Here is a 17,228-nt window from a genome sequence, read left to right on the forward strand (position 1 = left end):
TTAGCATGGGTTATGCATTTCTCCTGTGAGCGCCCCTTTAGCTGGACTGATTGTTTGCTATGGGAGTTCCCAGCATCCTGGATCATACATCTGTACCCACAGAGCAGTTTTGTTGGATACTCCAGGAGTTTCACTGTTACTGGACTAGTTTTTTATATTAACTCCTTAGTTTGGTATTTCTGTAGCACATAGGGAGTGTAAATTCAGATACATCTGTACATGGCATGGTCTTAGGATTGTGCTTTCTCACCCAAAGCCCCAAGCAGAAACAGGCTTTCCTGTTGCTTTCACGGGCTGGTGGGCAGAGTTCTTCTAGAGCGTCTTGTAGAGAGGAGGTAACCCTCATGGAGTGTGAGACCCAGAACCACATCTGCTGCCCTGAACGAGAGTGTCAACAGCCCATCCCACGGGGGCTGCAGGCATTTTACACCATCCCCCGTGTGCTTACCACTTCTGCTGGACAGTCTGTTTTCAGTTCCAGCACCCCAGGCCTCCCCTTTATTTCTTCTTCTTTTCTTTAGAGCTTGGCTATGTTTTAAAATAGCTTTTATTGTATTTTATCAAACCTTTCTACATGTTTCTCATGGGAGGGGTTCACTAGAAGCCTAGCTCACCACCTTGCTGGATCCAGAAGTCTTCCTCATCACATCTCCATCACTTCTCAGCTGGACGCTCCTCACTTGTCTTTCCAGTCGCGTGTCCTCACACCAGTCAGAGTGGTTTTTTCTTTTTTCTTCTTTTTTTTTTCTTTTTTTTTTTTAGGAAGATTAGCCCTGAGCTAACATCCGTACCCATCTTCCTCTACTTTATAGTAGCGTGGCACAGCATGGCTTTGGCAAGTGGTGCCTTGTCCACACCCGGGATCCGAACCTCGGGCCACCTAAGTGGAACTTGCGAACTTAACCGCTGCACCACCGGACCGTCCCCCAGAGTGGTTTTTTTAAAAGCATGAATTAGATTCTGTCACGCTCCTGCTTAAAGCTCTCCAAATGGCTTCCCATTACATGTTAAGTCCGAGCCCTTTACTTTTTGTGATCAAAGCATGGACTGGCCCTTGTTTACCAGTGTGGCTGCCCCCAGGAATGGTGATGAGATTGGCAGGAGGGCACCAGTAGGCACAGTTATAGATGTAAAGTTTGTGGCAAATGGTACAAAAACTGAAGGAGACCGTAGCATTGGTCAGCAGGGCGCGGCATGCTCTGGCTGAGGTGCAGCCTCCTCACAGCTCTCAGAGTGCTCCACAGCCGTGCTCCTGTCCTTTGGAGGAAGACTGCCTTTGGACTTGAAAAGTCTTTTCGAGAGGGATTTTTACATTCTGTCTTCCTGCATACCCAAACCCTACTGTTTAGCTGTGGGCCGGTTCACTAGGTGCAAATAACTGGTAGAAAACTGCTCTAATACATAGCAGAGGGCTTCTTCTGGGGGATCAAAGGACAGTGTCCTAGACGTAGCATCCTAAAGAGACTCCAACTCTAGGCCCACCCAAGGGCGATTACTGAATTCCAGTATTCTTGTGCTATCATCTCAGCAAGTTTGTCTCCATAAAATGTCTCATATCTCCAGGAGAAATGAAAACATGTTACCACCACTATTACCACAATAACTATATAATCTACTCAATGGGAAGAAAGTATTTTATCAGTAAAATCAATCATAGTATTCTATATTCTTTACCAATTGAATGATTTGTCTTTTTCTCATTTCCCTTTTCATGAGAAATTAGTGACACATCAGTAGATATGACTTCTCTAGTATACTTTATAATTTTCCCTTTGGGCTGTGTCTTGGAATTGCTCCAGTGAATTGTAATTATTGTTTCCTTTTTGGTGTTCAGGGTGCGGCTGCCTGGCCACTAGAGCCCTTTCTTTAGGCTGACCCCATTATTCTTTTTAATGCCATCCTCAAGTTGGCTGTGAAAGCACCTTTGTTTCCTGACAATAAGATGTCCCTGGCTCTTCTTGATTCTTCCTGCCGTACAGCATGAATCGGCTGCTCCTTCAAGGAGATCTGGTTCTTCTTAGTGGAGAATAGTATTAGAGTCCAAAACACAGGCACTAGGGTACATACTGAATTGTTCTACATGGAGGTAGAGGAGGTGGACCCAAGGGTCCTAGCTACCTAAGTGACAGAGCAGAACAATTACCTGTTTCTTAATAGGCCTTAAATTCATGATGATATTTCCAGTTTAAAAATATATAATTCATTGGGTTTTAGTATACTCGTAGAGTTGTACAACCATCACCACTGGCTAATTCCAGGACGATTTCATCATCCCCAAAAGAAGCCTGAACCCATTAGCAGTCACTCTTCATTCCCCCAACCCCCCTCCTACTCCCCAGCCCCTGGCAACCACTAATCTACTCCCTCTCTCTATGGATTTGCATGTTCTGGACATTTCCAGATGTATCATCCAGTGGTATGGATATCAATGGTATCATGGAAATAGTGTCATCTAGTATGTTGCCTTTTGTTTCTGACTTCTTTAACTTAGTATAATGTTTTCAAGGTTCAGCCACGTTGTAACGTGTATCAGTACTTCATTCATTTTTATGGCCAGTAATATTCCATTGTGTGGGTATACCATTTTGTTCATACGTCCACCAGTTGATGGATATTTAGGTGCTTTCCACTTTTTGCCTATTATGAATCATGCTGCTGTGAACATTTGTGTACAAGTTTTTCTGTGGGCGTATGTTTTTAATTCTCTTGGGTATGTACCCAGGAGTGGAATTGCTGGGACGTGTTGTGGAATCTTCATTCTGGTTTTGGTTTGCATTTGCTTAATGATTAATGATATGGAGCATCTTTTCATGTGCTTATTGACCATTTATGTATCTTCTTTGGAGAAATGTCTATTCAAATCCTTTGTCCATTTTTTAATTGGGTTACGTGTCTTTTTATTGTTGTGAGAATTCTTCATATATTTTAGATATAAATCCCCTATCGGATATATTGTTTGCAAATATTTCTCCCATTTTGTGGGTTTTTTCACTTTCTTGATAGTGTCTTTTGCACACCAACATTTTTAATTTTGATGTAGTCCAATTTATGCGTTTTGTTCTTTTTGTCGCTGTGCTTCTGGTGTCATATCTACGAGACCGTGGGCCTATCATTGTGAGTGATTTCTTCCATTTTCCATTGCCTTCCCTTCTCTGTTCTCAGGCTCCCTTTGTCATCTGGGAGCCAGGGAACACAGCCTCAATTTCAGCAGGTCTTGTCTAACTTCTGATAGTTTCAGCTTGGCCAGGACCAGGCCATGGATGGACAGGGTCAGTGGGCACAGTCAGGGTGGGCACGGGATGCCTCGCTGCTCTCTGCCAGGGTGTCCCACCCGCTTCCATCTCCCACTGCTGCCACTCACTTCTCCCTTGTTCTCGCGCCACAGCTCCAGCTGCCTGGCCTGATGTTCTTTTTCAGCCTGAAAGATTTCCTTCTGCTCATTCCTATTTAGTCAACATCCCTCTACCTTCTAGGGTGTTCTGTCACTTCTATAGCATTTAATTACCTTTTGCTAAGTGAAGAGAGAGAAAGTGGTTTACAACACTCTGCTACTTCTTTGTCTACCCAGGAGTCATGGCCTCAGCCAGCAGTTTAAAGAGTTTCGTAGTTTCAGCTGACCCTGTGTGTGCATAATTAACATATCATATGTGTGTGTTAACATTTACCACCTTGGAGAGGATGTGGGTTTCCTGCCACCTTCCCCACTGCCCCTCCCCCACCTGTCTCACTGGCCCGTTCTAAACGAGATCTTCCCCTAGACAAAGTGATGCCTGAGAAAGTAATTCATAGGACCTTTCAATTGCATTATCTTGACACTCTTACAATTCAGTATATTTAGGAATCATAGATCACAGTGGAAATAATGAAACTGATTCTTAAAACATTTCCATCTGGGGCCAGCCTGGTGGCATACAGTTAAATGCACATGTTCCACTTTGGCGGCCTGGGATTCACTGGATCGGATCCCAGGTGTGGACCTACACACCACTTATCAAGCCATGCTGTGGCAGGCATCCCAAATATAAAGTAGTGGAAGATGGGCGTGGATGTTAGCTCAGGGCCAGTCTTCCTCAGCAAAAAAATTGGTGGCAGATGTAATCTTCCTCAAAAAAAAAAATTCCATTCTATTTGGGCAAATCACATGCACACATAGATCTATCCTTTAAGTAGAAATTTCAGAAAGAAATTGTTTTTGGTACTTTTAAAAAAAAAACCCACTGAGTGCTTTGTGTTTAATGAAGTACTTCTGGTTTTCCACTTGGAAGATGCTGCTTTCGCTTTGATTTGGGTCCCTGTCCTCTGAACATGTTTTTTTTAAAATAAGAAGCAGCACATCTTTAATTTAATATTTTAAAAAATATTTAGTTTCACTTCTGAGGTTCCATCTCATCAGACCAGTAAGCAACTCCATTCACTTATTCTTGTTTCTCCCCATCCTCACCCCAGTTTAGTCAGGCTTCGTGCATTTTTTCCATGCCAAGAAGTTGGGGGCAAAGGGATAGGAGAGGTGTCCATCTGGTTTTTAGTGATCTATCTGACCAGTTTATGACACACTTGCCCTGTGACAGTCCCCAAGCACCCTTCAAGGGGCAGTATGCTGCTTCTCTGCAAAACTGCTCATGTGGAGAGGTCACTCGAAGCCTCAGCAGAAAGCCTCCACAGTTGTTTTTGGTTTTAGAGCAAGGATTCTTCGTCTTTGTACACCATGGATCCTTTTGGTGATTGGGTAAAGTCTATGAACTCATTTCTAGATTTATCAGATACAGTACATAGGATTACAAAGGAAACTAATTATATTGAAATATTGTGACCAAAATAAAAAACAAATTTGTGATATAATTAATAAATGTGCTTATTATTAATGCATTAAGAAAATACATTTAAAACAGGAAAGTTGAAGTTTATTTAAAAATATTTTAACTTTTACTTTGAAATAATTTCAGACTCAAAGAGTTGTAAAAACTGCACGTCACTAAGATTCACCAGTTATGAACATTTTATCCCATTTGTTTTATCACCCCCCATTTACTTTCCCTCTCTATAGATATATATGTCTGTTCACACACGTTTACTGTTTTCCTCCCTGAAGCATTTGAGACTTAGCTGCAGAAACGATGCCCATCACCTCTGAACGCTTAAGCGTGTATTTCCTAACAACGAGGACGTTCCCTGACATCACCACAGTGTAGCTACAAGCTCAGAAAGTCAACAGTGGATAATACTGTTATCCAGTGTAGACTGCATAGTTGAACTTTGCCAGCTGTCTCAGTAATTCTTTCATGACAGGTTTTTTCTTTTGTAAATCTGATCCAGGATCTAGTCTAGGATGAAGCATTGCATTTGATGGTCATGTCTGTTTTGTCTCCTTTTATCTGGGAAAACGCTTCAGCTTTTCTCTGTCTTCGTATCGTTCATGTTTTTGAAGAGCACAAAGTAGCGGTTTGGAGAATGCCCTCAGTTCATCGTGATTGGATTCAGGTTGTGCTTTTATCACAGGGACACAGTGTCCGTGATTTTGTGCCCTTCCCAGGGCATCACATCCAGAAGCACATGTTGCCAGTTGGTCCCTTTATTGTTGATGTTACCTTTCCAGGTTCTCTGCTTTAATGTTAACATGTTTGTTTGTAATGAATACAGGATCTGTGGGGAGAGGAGATAATTTTGAGACTATTAGACTACCCAGTTTCTCTTCAAACTTTCAGCCAATGATTTTAGTGTCTTTTGAATGAATCTTGCCTGAAAAGCAGTTATTATTGGAATGTTGCAGAATGGTGATTCCCACGCCCCATCCCCATCTCCATCATTCTCTCTTTACTTGTCAGTAATCTACTGTAAGGAAAAGCTTTCCCTCCTCCTTCTCCTCCCCGCCCCACTTCCTTTTTTCCTGGTCCATGGGTCCATGGGCTCATGGATTGTTATTTTATTCACTAGATTATAAACCATTACTGTTATTATTCATATTGGTGCTCAGGTTGCCCCAGATTTGGCTATGGCTCCCACGTCTTTTGGAAATGTCTCCTTTATTTTTTGAGCACTGCTGTGTTTTCTGGCATTAGAAAATGTTCCAGCTCATCTTAAACTTTCTCTGCTCCGGCCATAGAATCAGATGATTCTTGAAGAAGTTCTGGTTTGTTCTAGGGCTGATGGTTTTTAGAAACCGAGTTCTGGGGCTAAGGAAGCTCATTGGTACTGTTTAAACCCTTTCGGTGGATATAGTTGGGGAAAACAGCTGTTTCTTGTGGTTTAATTCAGTGTGTAAATTTTATTTTTTAAAGATGTATCAGTGTGGGGGCCGGCCCGGTGGCGCAGCGGTTAAGTTCGCATGTTCCGCTTCTCGGCGGCCCGGGGTTCGCTGGTTCGGATCCCGGGTGCGGACATGGCAATGCTTGGCAGCCATGCTGTGGTAGGCGTCCCACGTATAAACTAGAGGAAGATGGGCACGGATGTTAGCTCAGAGCCAGGCTTCCTCAACAAAAAGTGGAGGACTGGCAGTAGTTAGCTGAGGGCTAATCTTCCTCCAAAAAAAAAAAAAAAAGATGTATCAGTGTGAATGCTGTTGTTGCTTAACTGAATAAGAACGTTAAACTGAGGACTAGTATCTCCATGAATGGATCTCAAATAGTTCACTGCATGCAATGTTGATTCTGGGTTGCCAGTCTGAGAATGTGCAGTTGGCGTCCAAAGGAACAGTGAGCGTAACATTATTTCCAGATGGCTGCAACAAGTAAGATGTGATATGAAGATATCTGCACTTTCTCTTGCTGACTGTCACACAGACCACAACTGTCACTCTGGTTTATCGTCCACGTTTGTGATTGAATACGATGCAAAGTTTCAGTTAGAGGTTAGGAAGATAAAGGTGTAATTTTTGCCCCTCCACCCTACCTGAATTCTATCTACCCCAGACCCTTAAGGATGACCCAGGGTTAAAAACTCGTGCTTTAGAATGAACATTGTCTTGAAGCCCAGTTAGTTTGCACAAGTTTCAGAGCTGTAAACTTGTAACTTTTTACAAAGAAACACCAGAGATTAGCTCTTCTGCATAGTATAACAAAGGGACCCACAGTTAGAGGCAGTGTCAAACCACCTGCCCCCTGCTCCCCCGCCCCGGCGATGACCTGCCTTCCTGCCGGTTGTCCCTCTGCTCTGTTCCTCGGGAGAACTGGGGCGGGGAGAGCGAAAGCGCTTCTCAGTTTTACTGTCACCTCCTCCCTGGCAGCTTTCCAGCATCTGCCTGGGATTTGCTGACTACGATTCTGTAGGCGGCTGGGGGACAGGGTGAGGTGGTCCTCGGGCCTCCTACTAGCCCAGATGTTACCGTCAAGATCGCTCCTTCTGGGGCTGACCTAGTGGCACAGCAGTTAAGTTCGCACGTTCCGCTTTGGTGGCCCGGGGTTCGCAGGTTCAGATCCCGGGTGCGGACATGGCACCGCTTGGCAAGCCATGCTGTGGTAGGTGTCCCACATATAAAGTAAAGGAAGATGGGCACGGATGTTAGCTCAGGGCCAGCCTTCCTCAGCCAAAAGAGGAGGATTGGCAGCAGATGTTAACTCAGGGCTAAGCTTCCTCACAAAAAAAAAAATATATATATCGTTCCTTCTTTGATGTCACAATCCAGTTTTCAGTCTTGTTTTGTTTTTGTTACCATCTGGACACTTGCAGTCAATCAGCTTGTCTCCAGTTTCAGCCCCTCTTAGGGGACCTCAGGTGCCTGTGATCTAGAGCCTAAGGAAGCAACCAGAGATGCAGAAGGTTGGACATTCTGGATCGTGATGTCTCTTTGATCTAATATGGCAAACCACCTGCAGTCAAGAGAACAGTGGATATGGTGCATTGAAATGATTTTCCATCATAAAGCTTTTGTGACCTTGGCTTAAGGACAATCCAACTAAAATCTTGCAATTCCAGTATTATCATCTTCCCCTGTAAATTCCCGAAGTCTCTCTGAAATCATCTCAGCTATTAGAGTCTGAAGTCCTTGCATCCTGACACTTCTGCATTCATCTCCCTAAGTATAGCAATGTGTTGTGATTGAGAGAAAGATGCCGACAGACACGGTTTAAAGATGGGAGGTTTCTATAATGCCTGAGGATTTGGAAAGCTACAGAGATGGTTACACAAAACAGGAGACTGTGCAGCTTGCTTTCAGATGGATGGACAGCCTTAGGTCGTGCAAGTTCCCCAGGAGGTACATTCTGTTGGAATGAACCCATCATTGTCATCTGCAAACTCCTTGCACTTTCCCTCCTCCCGACTTTGGTTATGGGTAAATCTGCTTGTCACATGTAAGTAACAGGGACAAAGCAAACCCAGCTCAGTTCAAAATGTTTTCCAGGAGAACAGGTAATTATTTTCAGATGTCACGTCTCATAGCCAGCTTTGGCTTCAGCTTGCTGAATCTGTTTCTTCACTGCCTTTGTAACTGTCCCCTTTCTTTCTCCCCTCCCTTATGCTCCAGCCACACTGGCTTTTCCTCTCCGTTCCTTGAATTTGCTAAGTGTGTATCTGCTTGTGTTGCCTCTGCCTGGAATGCTCTGCCACCAGCCTGTCACATGGCTGCCTCCTTCTTGTCCTTCAGATCTCAGCTTGTCAGCTCCTCAGAGAGACCTTCCTCCTTATCTCACCTGTTTATTGCATTTATTGCCCTTCATAGTATTTATCCCATTCTGTAATTATTTTATATATTTATTTTCTTGCTTATTTATTTAATTCTCTTATTCTCTTCCAGTAGTCTATAATTTCCCCAGGCCCAAACACAGTACCTCATATGCAATATACTCCCAATAAATATTTATTGAATAATGAATGGGTGAATCATGACATTGCTCAAAGAGCTGGGCTGTGCACAGACTGCTCTATACTTAGATAACAACAGGCATATTTCTATTATGAGTCAAAGTATTTTGCATGACAAAGACAAAAATAGAGGAACCTCCAAGGGTTGTGTTTAATTGGAATGTAGATTAGATGGTAAGAAAATATCCATTTTGTATTAAATCATTCGGCTGTTATAAACTTGTTGAAATGCATTTGAAAAATACCATGTTAACTCATAGTAATGTTGTGTCTAAATTTGAGAATCATAGTAAATTATTCATAAAAATGCTTTGTTACATACCTGTAATTAACACTATATAATGTGGATGTAAATTCTTTAGTAACTTACTTGGTTAGTTAGCATCTCCTCTTATGCTTTATTGTTATTGTTGCCTTTTAATTTTTAAGCCTTAACATTGTGACTCTCTCCACCTTTTCCTATACATTTCTTTGATACTTAAGAAATTGTTTTTTAATTGCACTTATGGAATTTGATATGTGGCATTTCTTAAATCTTTGTGAATTTATTTAACCTAATCCAGTGATAAAGTGACAGTACCCTATATATATTTATTTTCATGTTAGGAAATAGAATATAATCCATACGACCACACCATGAGTTTATAACTTTTTATTCATTCCTTTTGTTCGTGCTTCTTACTGCCACACCATCTGCCAGTTTATAAATAACTTATAAGCTTCACCAACAAGGATGGAATTGGAACTGCACACTTATATCCACTTCAGGAATGATCAAGAAGAATGAAAATCCTAGATCATTTTTCTCTTCCTTCTTCCTTGGAGCATTTAGGTTAGAAGGAGGTCAGATGCTTTGAGGGTATCAGGTGGGGAAAGGGACTTGGGGGAGGCAGGTTGTGGTGGGAGATCTTTAAGAAAAATTTCCCATCCCCCGGAGCCCACCAGTCCACTGTTTACCCTTATCCCTGACTTCCAGTGAGTTAGTCCCTTCCCAATCCTCCTTATAAATAGCGTGAATCTTTGAGATCCAAGCAAGTTTAAACTTGGAAAACAGAATATTATATCTGAGAGGAAGGCATGAGTAAGAATTATAGAGTGGCCAAACACTTTGAATATTTACTAGGTTTACTGAACCGTGAACTCTATAAATTAACTAAAAATGCAGAAACTTATGGTTTATATTTCCTCTAAGAAACACAGGGCTTTATATATATGTTTTTGAAAGACATTACCTTGTACATAGTTGTCCTTTTTTCTTTTTTTAAAGATTTTATTTTTCCTTTTTCTCCCCAAAGCCCTCTGGTACATAGTTGTGTACTTTTAGTTGTGGGTCCTTCTAGTTGTGGCATGTGGGATGCCGCCTCAGCATGGCTTGATGAGCGGTGCCATGTCCGCGTGCAGGATTCAAAGTGGCGAAAACCTGGGCCGCTGAAGCGGAGCACGCGAACTTAACCCCTCGGCCACGGGGCCAGCCCCATAGTTGTCTTCTTTTGCCAGCAAATGAGTTATCTGTATGCACACGGTTATGACCCCCAGTTCAGTACGAAGCTCTTCAAAAGGAGAGGCAGTAATAAGTCCTCCTTCCATCTCCCCTACCCCAACAGGCACACGTAGTTGTGCATACCTTTCTACACAAACGGTAATAACATATGATACACCCTCTTCTGCCCTTTCTTTTTCTCCCTTAAGGGTTTATTTTGGAGATTGGTACGTATCAATATATGAAGAGACTCAACGTGTTTTATACTCACATAGCATTCCATTGTATGTGATGTATGGTACCATCATTGATTTAACCAACCGCCTATGATGGCCATCAGGTAGTTTCGGTCTTTTGTTCTTACAAACAGTGCTGCAGTGGGCCGACTTGTACCGGTATCACTTTGCCGTGTGTGGGTGTCTCTTTAGGATCAATTGTTGAAGGGCCTGAGCACTTGTACTTTTGACAGCTGTCGCTAAGTTGTCCTCCATAGAAACAGCCCCATTGATACTACCAGCAGCAGGGTGGTAAGAATGCCTGTTTCCCCACCCATCTGACAGATAAAAAATGTCCTTGCTCTGGGCCAGCCCAGTGGCATAGCAGTTAAGTTTACACAGTCCACTTGGGCGGCCCAGGGTTCACAGGTTTGGATCCCAGGCGTGGACCTATGCACTGCTTGGCAAGCCATTCTGTGGCGGCGTCCCACATATGAAGTAAAGGAAGATGGGCACAGATGTTAGCTCAGGGCCAGTCTTCCTCAGCAAAAAGAGGAGGATTGGTGGCTGATGTTAGCTCAGGGCTGATCTTCTTCTTCTTCAAAAAAAAGTCCTTTCTCAGTGTAGTTTCTCCATGCATGCTTCTCATTGTGAGCACTGTGGGGCATCACTTCATATACCGAAGAGGCATGATATTTCTTTTCCCGAGAACTTTCTGTTTATGACTGTTCCTCATCTTTCCATAGCATTGTTGGTATTTTACCAGTGCTTTGTAGGAGATTATTGTATATTAGCGACATTAGCCCTTTATCTGTGGTAAGAGTTGGCATTTTCTTTTCCCAGTTTATTCTTATAGGATGTTTTGCTATCCGTTAGGACTAGTCCCCACTACTCTTCTGTTTCATAATTTTCCTAACCCTTCTTTTTTTCTTCCATATGAACTTGAATTTGAATTTATGAAGAATTAAAAGCTCTGTGGTCATCATCATGGCCTTTATTTTAAATTTTTCCATAATGCCTCTTCTCTTTCTCATTATTGTGATTAATAGACTTTAAGTAGACTCTACCAGCATAATCTGACACCAGAACGTTGTCATCAACCCTGGGCTTTTCCTGCTTGACAAAGAATTGTGTGTTAGTCTTTGTACTTTCAGAGAAGAGGACACAGAGGAAAGGATGGAGAAAGACCCCGAGATTGCTCTCCTCTAGGAATGATTCCATATGTTTTCTATTCTAGTAAGCAACGGTTGGCATAAATAAAGTTCCCTTTAAGTTTCCAAAATATTTTGAGTCCTACATATTAGTTCTTTCTAATACTATATATAGTACAGAGATTTTCTTTTTGTCAAAAAAAATATTAGTCACTGTTTTCAGTAAAAATTTAATTATCTTACTTTCAGGGTGGCCTGTGGTGTTTTGGAGGAAATGGACTTCCTTACGCTGAAAGCTTTGGAGAAGTTCCTTCAGCTACAGTGGAAATGTTCTGTTTAGAAGCTTTAATAAAACATTCTGAGGTAACTTACATTTTCAAAATGTGGTTTGCTTTTTATGATCACATTGAAAAAATTACACATATTGGTTCATTCAAGGGATATAATCCTCACTTTTTGTAAAAGAAAACCTTTTTGCTTATTTTTAAATTTCTGCTTTTTTCCCCATTTCCTTGTTAGAATTGATAATCATGATTTAGCACCAATACATGAATTTCATTTTTGCTAAATATTTCTAAAAATAGATTTAATTTTATTTTCATGTAAAGAAAACTACCCGTTGTATTAATATGGCATTTACCTTTGAGTTTTGCTGTCTTTCATTGCCTTTCTCAGATCCCTTGTACAAGTAATATTATCAGGTAGCTAAGTTCCATTAAAACATCTGCCAAAGATGGGCTGGCCTGGTGGCGCAGTGGTTAAGTTCGCACACTCCGCTTCAGCAACCCAGGGTTCCCCGGTTCAGATCCCGGGTGTGGACATGGCACCACTTGGCAAGCCACGCTGTGGTAGGCATCCCGCATATAAAGTGGAGGAAGAGGGGCACGGATGTTAGCTCAGGGCCAGTCTTCCTCAGCAGAAAAGAGGAGGATTGGCAGCAGATGTTAGCTCAGGGCTCATCTTCCTCAAAAACAAACAAACAAACAAAAAGCCCACAAAGATGTGGCAAGATAGAAAAAAAAAAAATATTTGGATGACCATACTCTTGAATTTTAATTGTAGCCTATATCAATGGTTTTTAAACTTTTTGGCATTATGGCAAGTTTTCTGTCATGATTATAGTTTGATTTTAAAAAGAAAGAAGCACAGACTTTGCGGTGCTCAAACATTAGTACCTAGAAATCACCCAGGAAGCGGGTTAAAAATGCCCATCTCCTCTCTCCTCCAGCAGTTTTAATTTAGTAGATGTGGGTGGAGTCGAATTTGCATTTGTAACAGGCATCCCTGGTGAGGGAGGTGCACGTGCCTCAGCCCTCGTCATGAGAAACCCCATCCTGGGGATTCTAAACTCTCTATGTTTAGATTTGGGAACCATCAGGCATAGCGCAGAAGCGTGGTGCTTTCTCATCGTCTGTGGCTCCCACTGGTGGGATTAGGACTCGAGCGTGGAGCAGAGGCAGGAGTGTCCTACTGCAAAGGGGATGAGGGGAAACCAGCTGGAGTGCTCATGACTTGGGACTGGTGACTGAAGCAGGAGATGCATCTTCAGTAGGAAGTACAGTGCATGAATGTAACAGTTACCTTTCCAGAAACCTCTCAAGTTATTACATATCTCACTTGGTATCTGTCTAAAAGGCCTACTTTTAAATGCAGTTGATGTGACAAAATTTAATGGAAATTTACAGAATAAAACGTGTTGCATATACATGACGTGGTGTCATGTCAGTGAGGAAAGCTAATGATGGGAAGAGGCGAGGCCTGCCTGTGACCTTGGGAGACTGATGACTTGGTCAGTTCTGTCACCTTACCTTAATATACATATTTCCTTTGACTTTCTTTGATCTCTTTTCTCCATTAAAAATTCACATCCCTTTTTCTTACTTTTTTATTTTTACATGATCTTTCTCTTTAAAAAATGTTCCAACTCCTGAGTTTCAGGCCAGCCCCATGGCTGTGGGCTGTGTGGGTTAGTGTGTGGGGCCGCAGATGTGGCTTATCTCCCTCTGGGCGTCTTGTATGCAGAAGCAGAAGGTGCTGTTTGCACAGACGATTATTTCCTGTTATCAGGTGGCAGGTTTCTCAAAGCTAGAGAACCATGTTAAGGCAGTTTCAAGCCAATCAAAGTATCACTATAAGTTGAAACAGTTCTGTGATAATGACATTGTCAGGTTCCATCCAACCAAGAGCTAGGCAGAACAACTTTAAAAAAAATAAAGATTGCAGAAGTCTTAGTGAGCTATGCCTTAATTTTCTCAGTGATTTTGAAGCATTCCCATGTCGATAGAGATTTGTATATTAATTGAGCTGAAGAGGGAGTCCTGTGTGGTCTCTGTCCTTGAGCAGGAGCCACCGGGCTGCCCCATCAGCATGCTGTCACCTGGTTAGTAAATTTATGTAGTATAAAGTGAGCTGTCATTAATTTATTGTTAGATGCCTACACACTGTGATCAAATTGAAGCAAACGGAGGCTTGCAGCTACTTCAGAGGCTGTACCGACTTCACAAGGACTGCCCTAAAATACAGAGAAACATAATGCGCATCATTGGAAATATGGCCTTGAATGAGCATCTTCATTCTCCTATCGTTCGCTCAGGTAACAGCTTTCTATACTGAGGATTTGGGATCCAGTCCTTTGTTCTCTCACCTCCACCCGTCATGATACGTTCATCGTTCAGCAGACTTAAACTTTGCTTGGCGTTAGTTATGGGTCCTTAGAGCATGTCATTTTAATAGGGACAAGGAACTGCTTAAGGCATATGGGTAGTTCACACCTAAGGTAATCAGTGTGTGGACAGTCACAGGAACGCAGTTTGTGCCGTGACGACCTTCTAATTGTTTATATCACCTTCAATATGATTTTGTTAACTAAGAGGCATGGTGATGCTGAAAAGAGGACCATTGTATAATTAGTGATTTTCCTCCTTGCAACTGATAAGCCATCTGTAGGGAGATGATTAAGACCATGCACGTATCCTGCTCCTCATCTGCTGAAAGTTCCTGCCTGATTCAGTCTTTACAGTGATGGTTGCAAGATGATGGTTTGCCATCTGCAGCATGCCCTCCCTGCTTGCATTTCAGCATTTGACATTTTACTGTAAGCAAAGCCCACCCTTCTCTCTCCTGCCCTCCTTCCTTCCTGCTCTCTTCTTCCGTCCTCCCTTCTTCTCTCCCTTTCTCTCTCCCTCTCTCTCTTTTCCTATCAGCATGGGCACATGGATTCCTGTTTTTAATGGTTTATAATTTGTTAGTGTATTTAATAATTTGATGCCATATTGTCCCAGCTTTGGCTAGTGGGAGTGTGACAGACTGGCTCCTATGTCCTTGTGATTTGCTCACGTCATTTTGGCGGGCATTCCTTGCATTCTGGTATAACAAGATGTTCCAGGCTCATTTCTCTAAGGAACCCTATTTCTTTTTAGTGGGGAATGATTATTAGAGACTAAGAGCTGGGTGCTAGGCGTGCTTATTGCTTCTGGGGTGTCTTTGCTTCTTGGCTCTTTTGATGAAAAAAGATAGTAATATATACAAATATATATACACATACATTCAAGTAAATGTACATACATATGTGCACATATACATGAATATGTTCATACATATACATGTATTAGAAGCTATGACTTTACACTTGAGTGTCTTTTGAGTGGCAGAAGTTTTTAATTTTAATGAAGTTTAGTTCGGGGATCAGCAGACTTTTTCCGTAAAGGACCAGGTCGTAAATATGTTAGGATTTGCAGGCTAAATATAACCTATGTTACATATTCTTCTATTGTTTTAAATAATTATTTGAAAATATAAAAACTATTCTACTCTTTATTATTTCCTTCCTCCTACTTACTGTGGGTTTTATTTCTTCCTCTTTTTATAGCTTCTTAAGGTGGAAACTTAGATTGCTGATTTTACGCTTTCTTCGTTTCAGTTATCTATTGCTGTGTATTAAAGCTCCCTGAAACTCATCAGTTAAGACAGCAGTCATCTGTTTTGCTCATGAATCTGAAATTGGGCTAGATTCACTAGGGAAGGCTTATGTCTGTTCTATCCAGCAGCAGCTGGGGCAGCTCAGCTGTTGGGTAGAGGATAAATTTTCAAGTTTGCTTGCTCACATGGCTTGTAAATTGGCGCTGGCTATCAGCTGGGAGCTCAGTGGGGTGGGGAGTAGGGTGCCAGGGGTGGAGGGACTGAGGGCACTGCCTCCTTTCTATGCCCCTCTCTGTGCTGCTTGGGCTTCCTTAAAGCCTGATGGCTGGGTTCCAAGGGCAAAGAGAGCCTAGTTTAAGCTCCTTTGGTTTTTATAATCACGCAATGGAAGTAATTTATTCAAGAGGACTTCTGCATGAGAATAGTGTCAAAGAATTCGAAGACATGTTTTAAAATCACAACAATGGTTTTCTAATATAGGTATCTAAAGCTGTAAATTTCTGCTACACAACTTTAGATGCATCCCTCAAATTTTGGATATATTCTATTTTCATCATTATTCAGTTCGAAATATTTTCTAATTTCCTTTGTGACTTCTTCTTTGTCTCATGGATTACTTAAAAGCGTGCTGCGTAATTTACAAATATTAGGGGTTTTCTAGATGTCATATGTCTGATTCTAATTTAATACTCCATGCATTCAGAGAACATACTCTATAAGTTTTTAGTCTTTGGAAATTTGATGAGACTTATTTGATGCTCTAGTTTATGGTCTATGTTGGTGAATATTCTATGTGCACTTGGAAAGAATGAGTGTTCCATAGTTGTTGGGTGAAGTATTCTATATCTAACAATTAAACCAAATTGATTGATAGTATTGCTCAAATCTTCTCTAGGTCTTTACTGAGTTTTGCCTCGTTCTATGAATTACTGAGATATGTTAAAATTCTTCGACTGTGATTGTGGATTTGTCTGTTTTCCCTTTGGTTCTGTCAGATTTTTCTTCCTGGTGAATTGTTCTTTTCTTTCTTTCTTTCCTTCTTTTTTTTTTTGCTGAGGAAGATTTGCCCTGAGCTAACATCCACTGCCAATCTTTCTCTTTTTGTATGTGAGTTGCTGCCACAGCATGGCTACTGACAGACGAGTGGTGTAGGTCTGAGCCTGGGAACCAAACCCAGGCCACCAAAGTGGAGCGTGCTGATCTTAGCCACTAGGCCCCTGGGGCTGGCCTTTTGTTCATTTTTTATTATTAAGTAATGTCTTGGTCACTGGTAATACTCCTTTTCTTTAAGTGTGCTTTGTCTGGTGTTGAAATAGCCACAGTGGCTTTTTCTGACTTGCTGTTTGCATTGTATATCTTTTCTTTTTCCCTTCTTTTGCTGTCATTCTTTGTGACTTTAAAAATAAGTACATCTTTTACAGACACCATATAGTTGCATCTTTTAAAAAAAAATCCAATTTGATAACCTCTATTAACTGGAGTGTTTTGTCTCGTTGCCTCTCACATGGTTATTGACATTGTTGGATTGTGGCTGTTGTCTTTGCTTGCTTTCTGTTTGTCCCCTATTGTTTGTCTCCTTTTTTCTCCTCTCCTGCCTTTTTTGGGGTGATTTGAGCATTTTTTACATTCCATTCTTTGTCTTCTTTTAGCTTTTTATAGACTTTTTTT

The 17,228-nt window shown here is 41.6% G+C and overlaps 1 protein-coding gene across 6 annotated transcripts in view; it reads left to right on the forward strand.

Moving 5' to 3' along the window:
• The window catches only part of SERAC1 (serine active site containing 1), a 53,724-nt gene that overhangs the window by 21,988 nt on the left and 14,508 nt on the right, over positions 1-17,228 (forward strand). For all 6 annotated transcript variants that reach the window (XM_046670412.1, XM_046670414.1, XM_046670411.1 and 3 more), the window contains 2 exons: positions 11,892-12,005; positions 14,073-14,235. In XM_046670412.1, coding sequence (XP_046526368.1) covers positions 11,892-12,005; positions 14,073-14,235 — 277 coding nt within the window. The remainder of the gene's footprint in view (positions 1-11,891; positions 12,006-14,072; positions 14,236-17,228) is intronic.

The sequence above is a fragment of the Equus quagga genome, chromosome 8, assembly GCF_021613505.1.
Source record: "Equus quagga isolate Etosha38 chromosome 8, UCLA_HA_Equagga_1.0, whole genome shotgun sequence".
Taxonomy (NCBI): domain Eukaryota; kingdom Metazoa; phylum Chordata; class Mammalia; order Perissodactyla; family Equidae; genus Equus; species Equus quagga.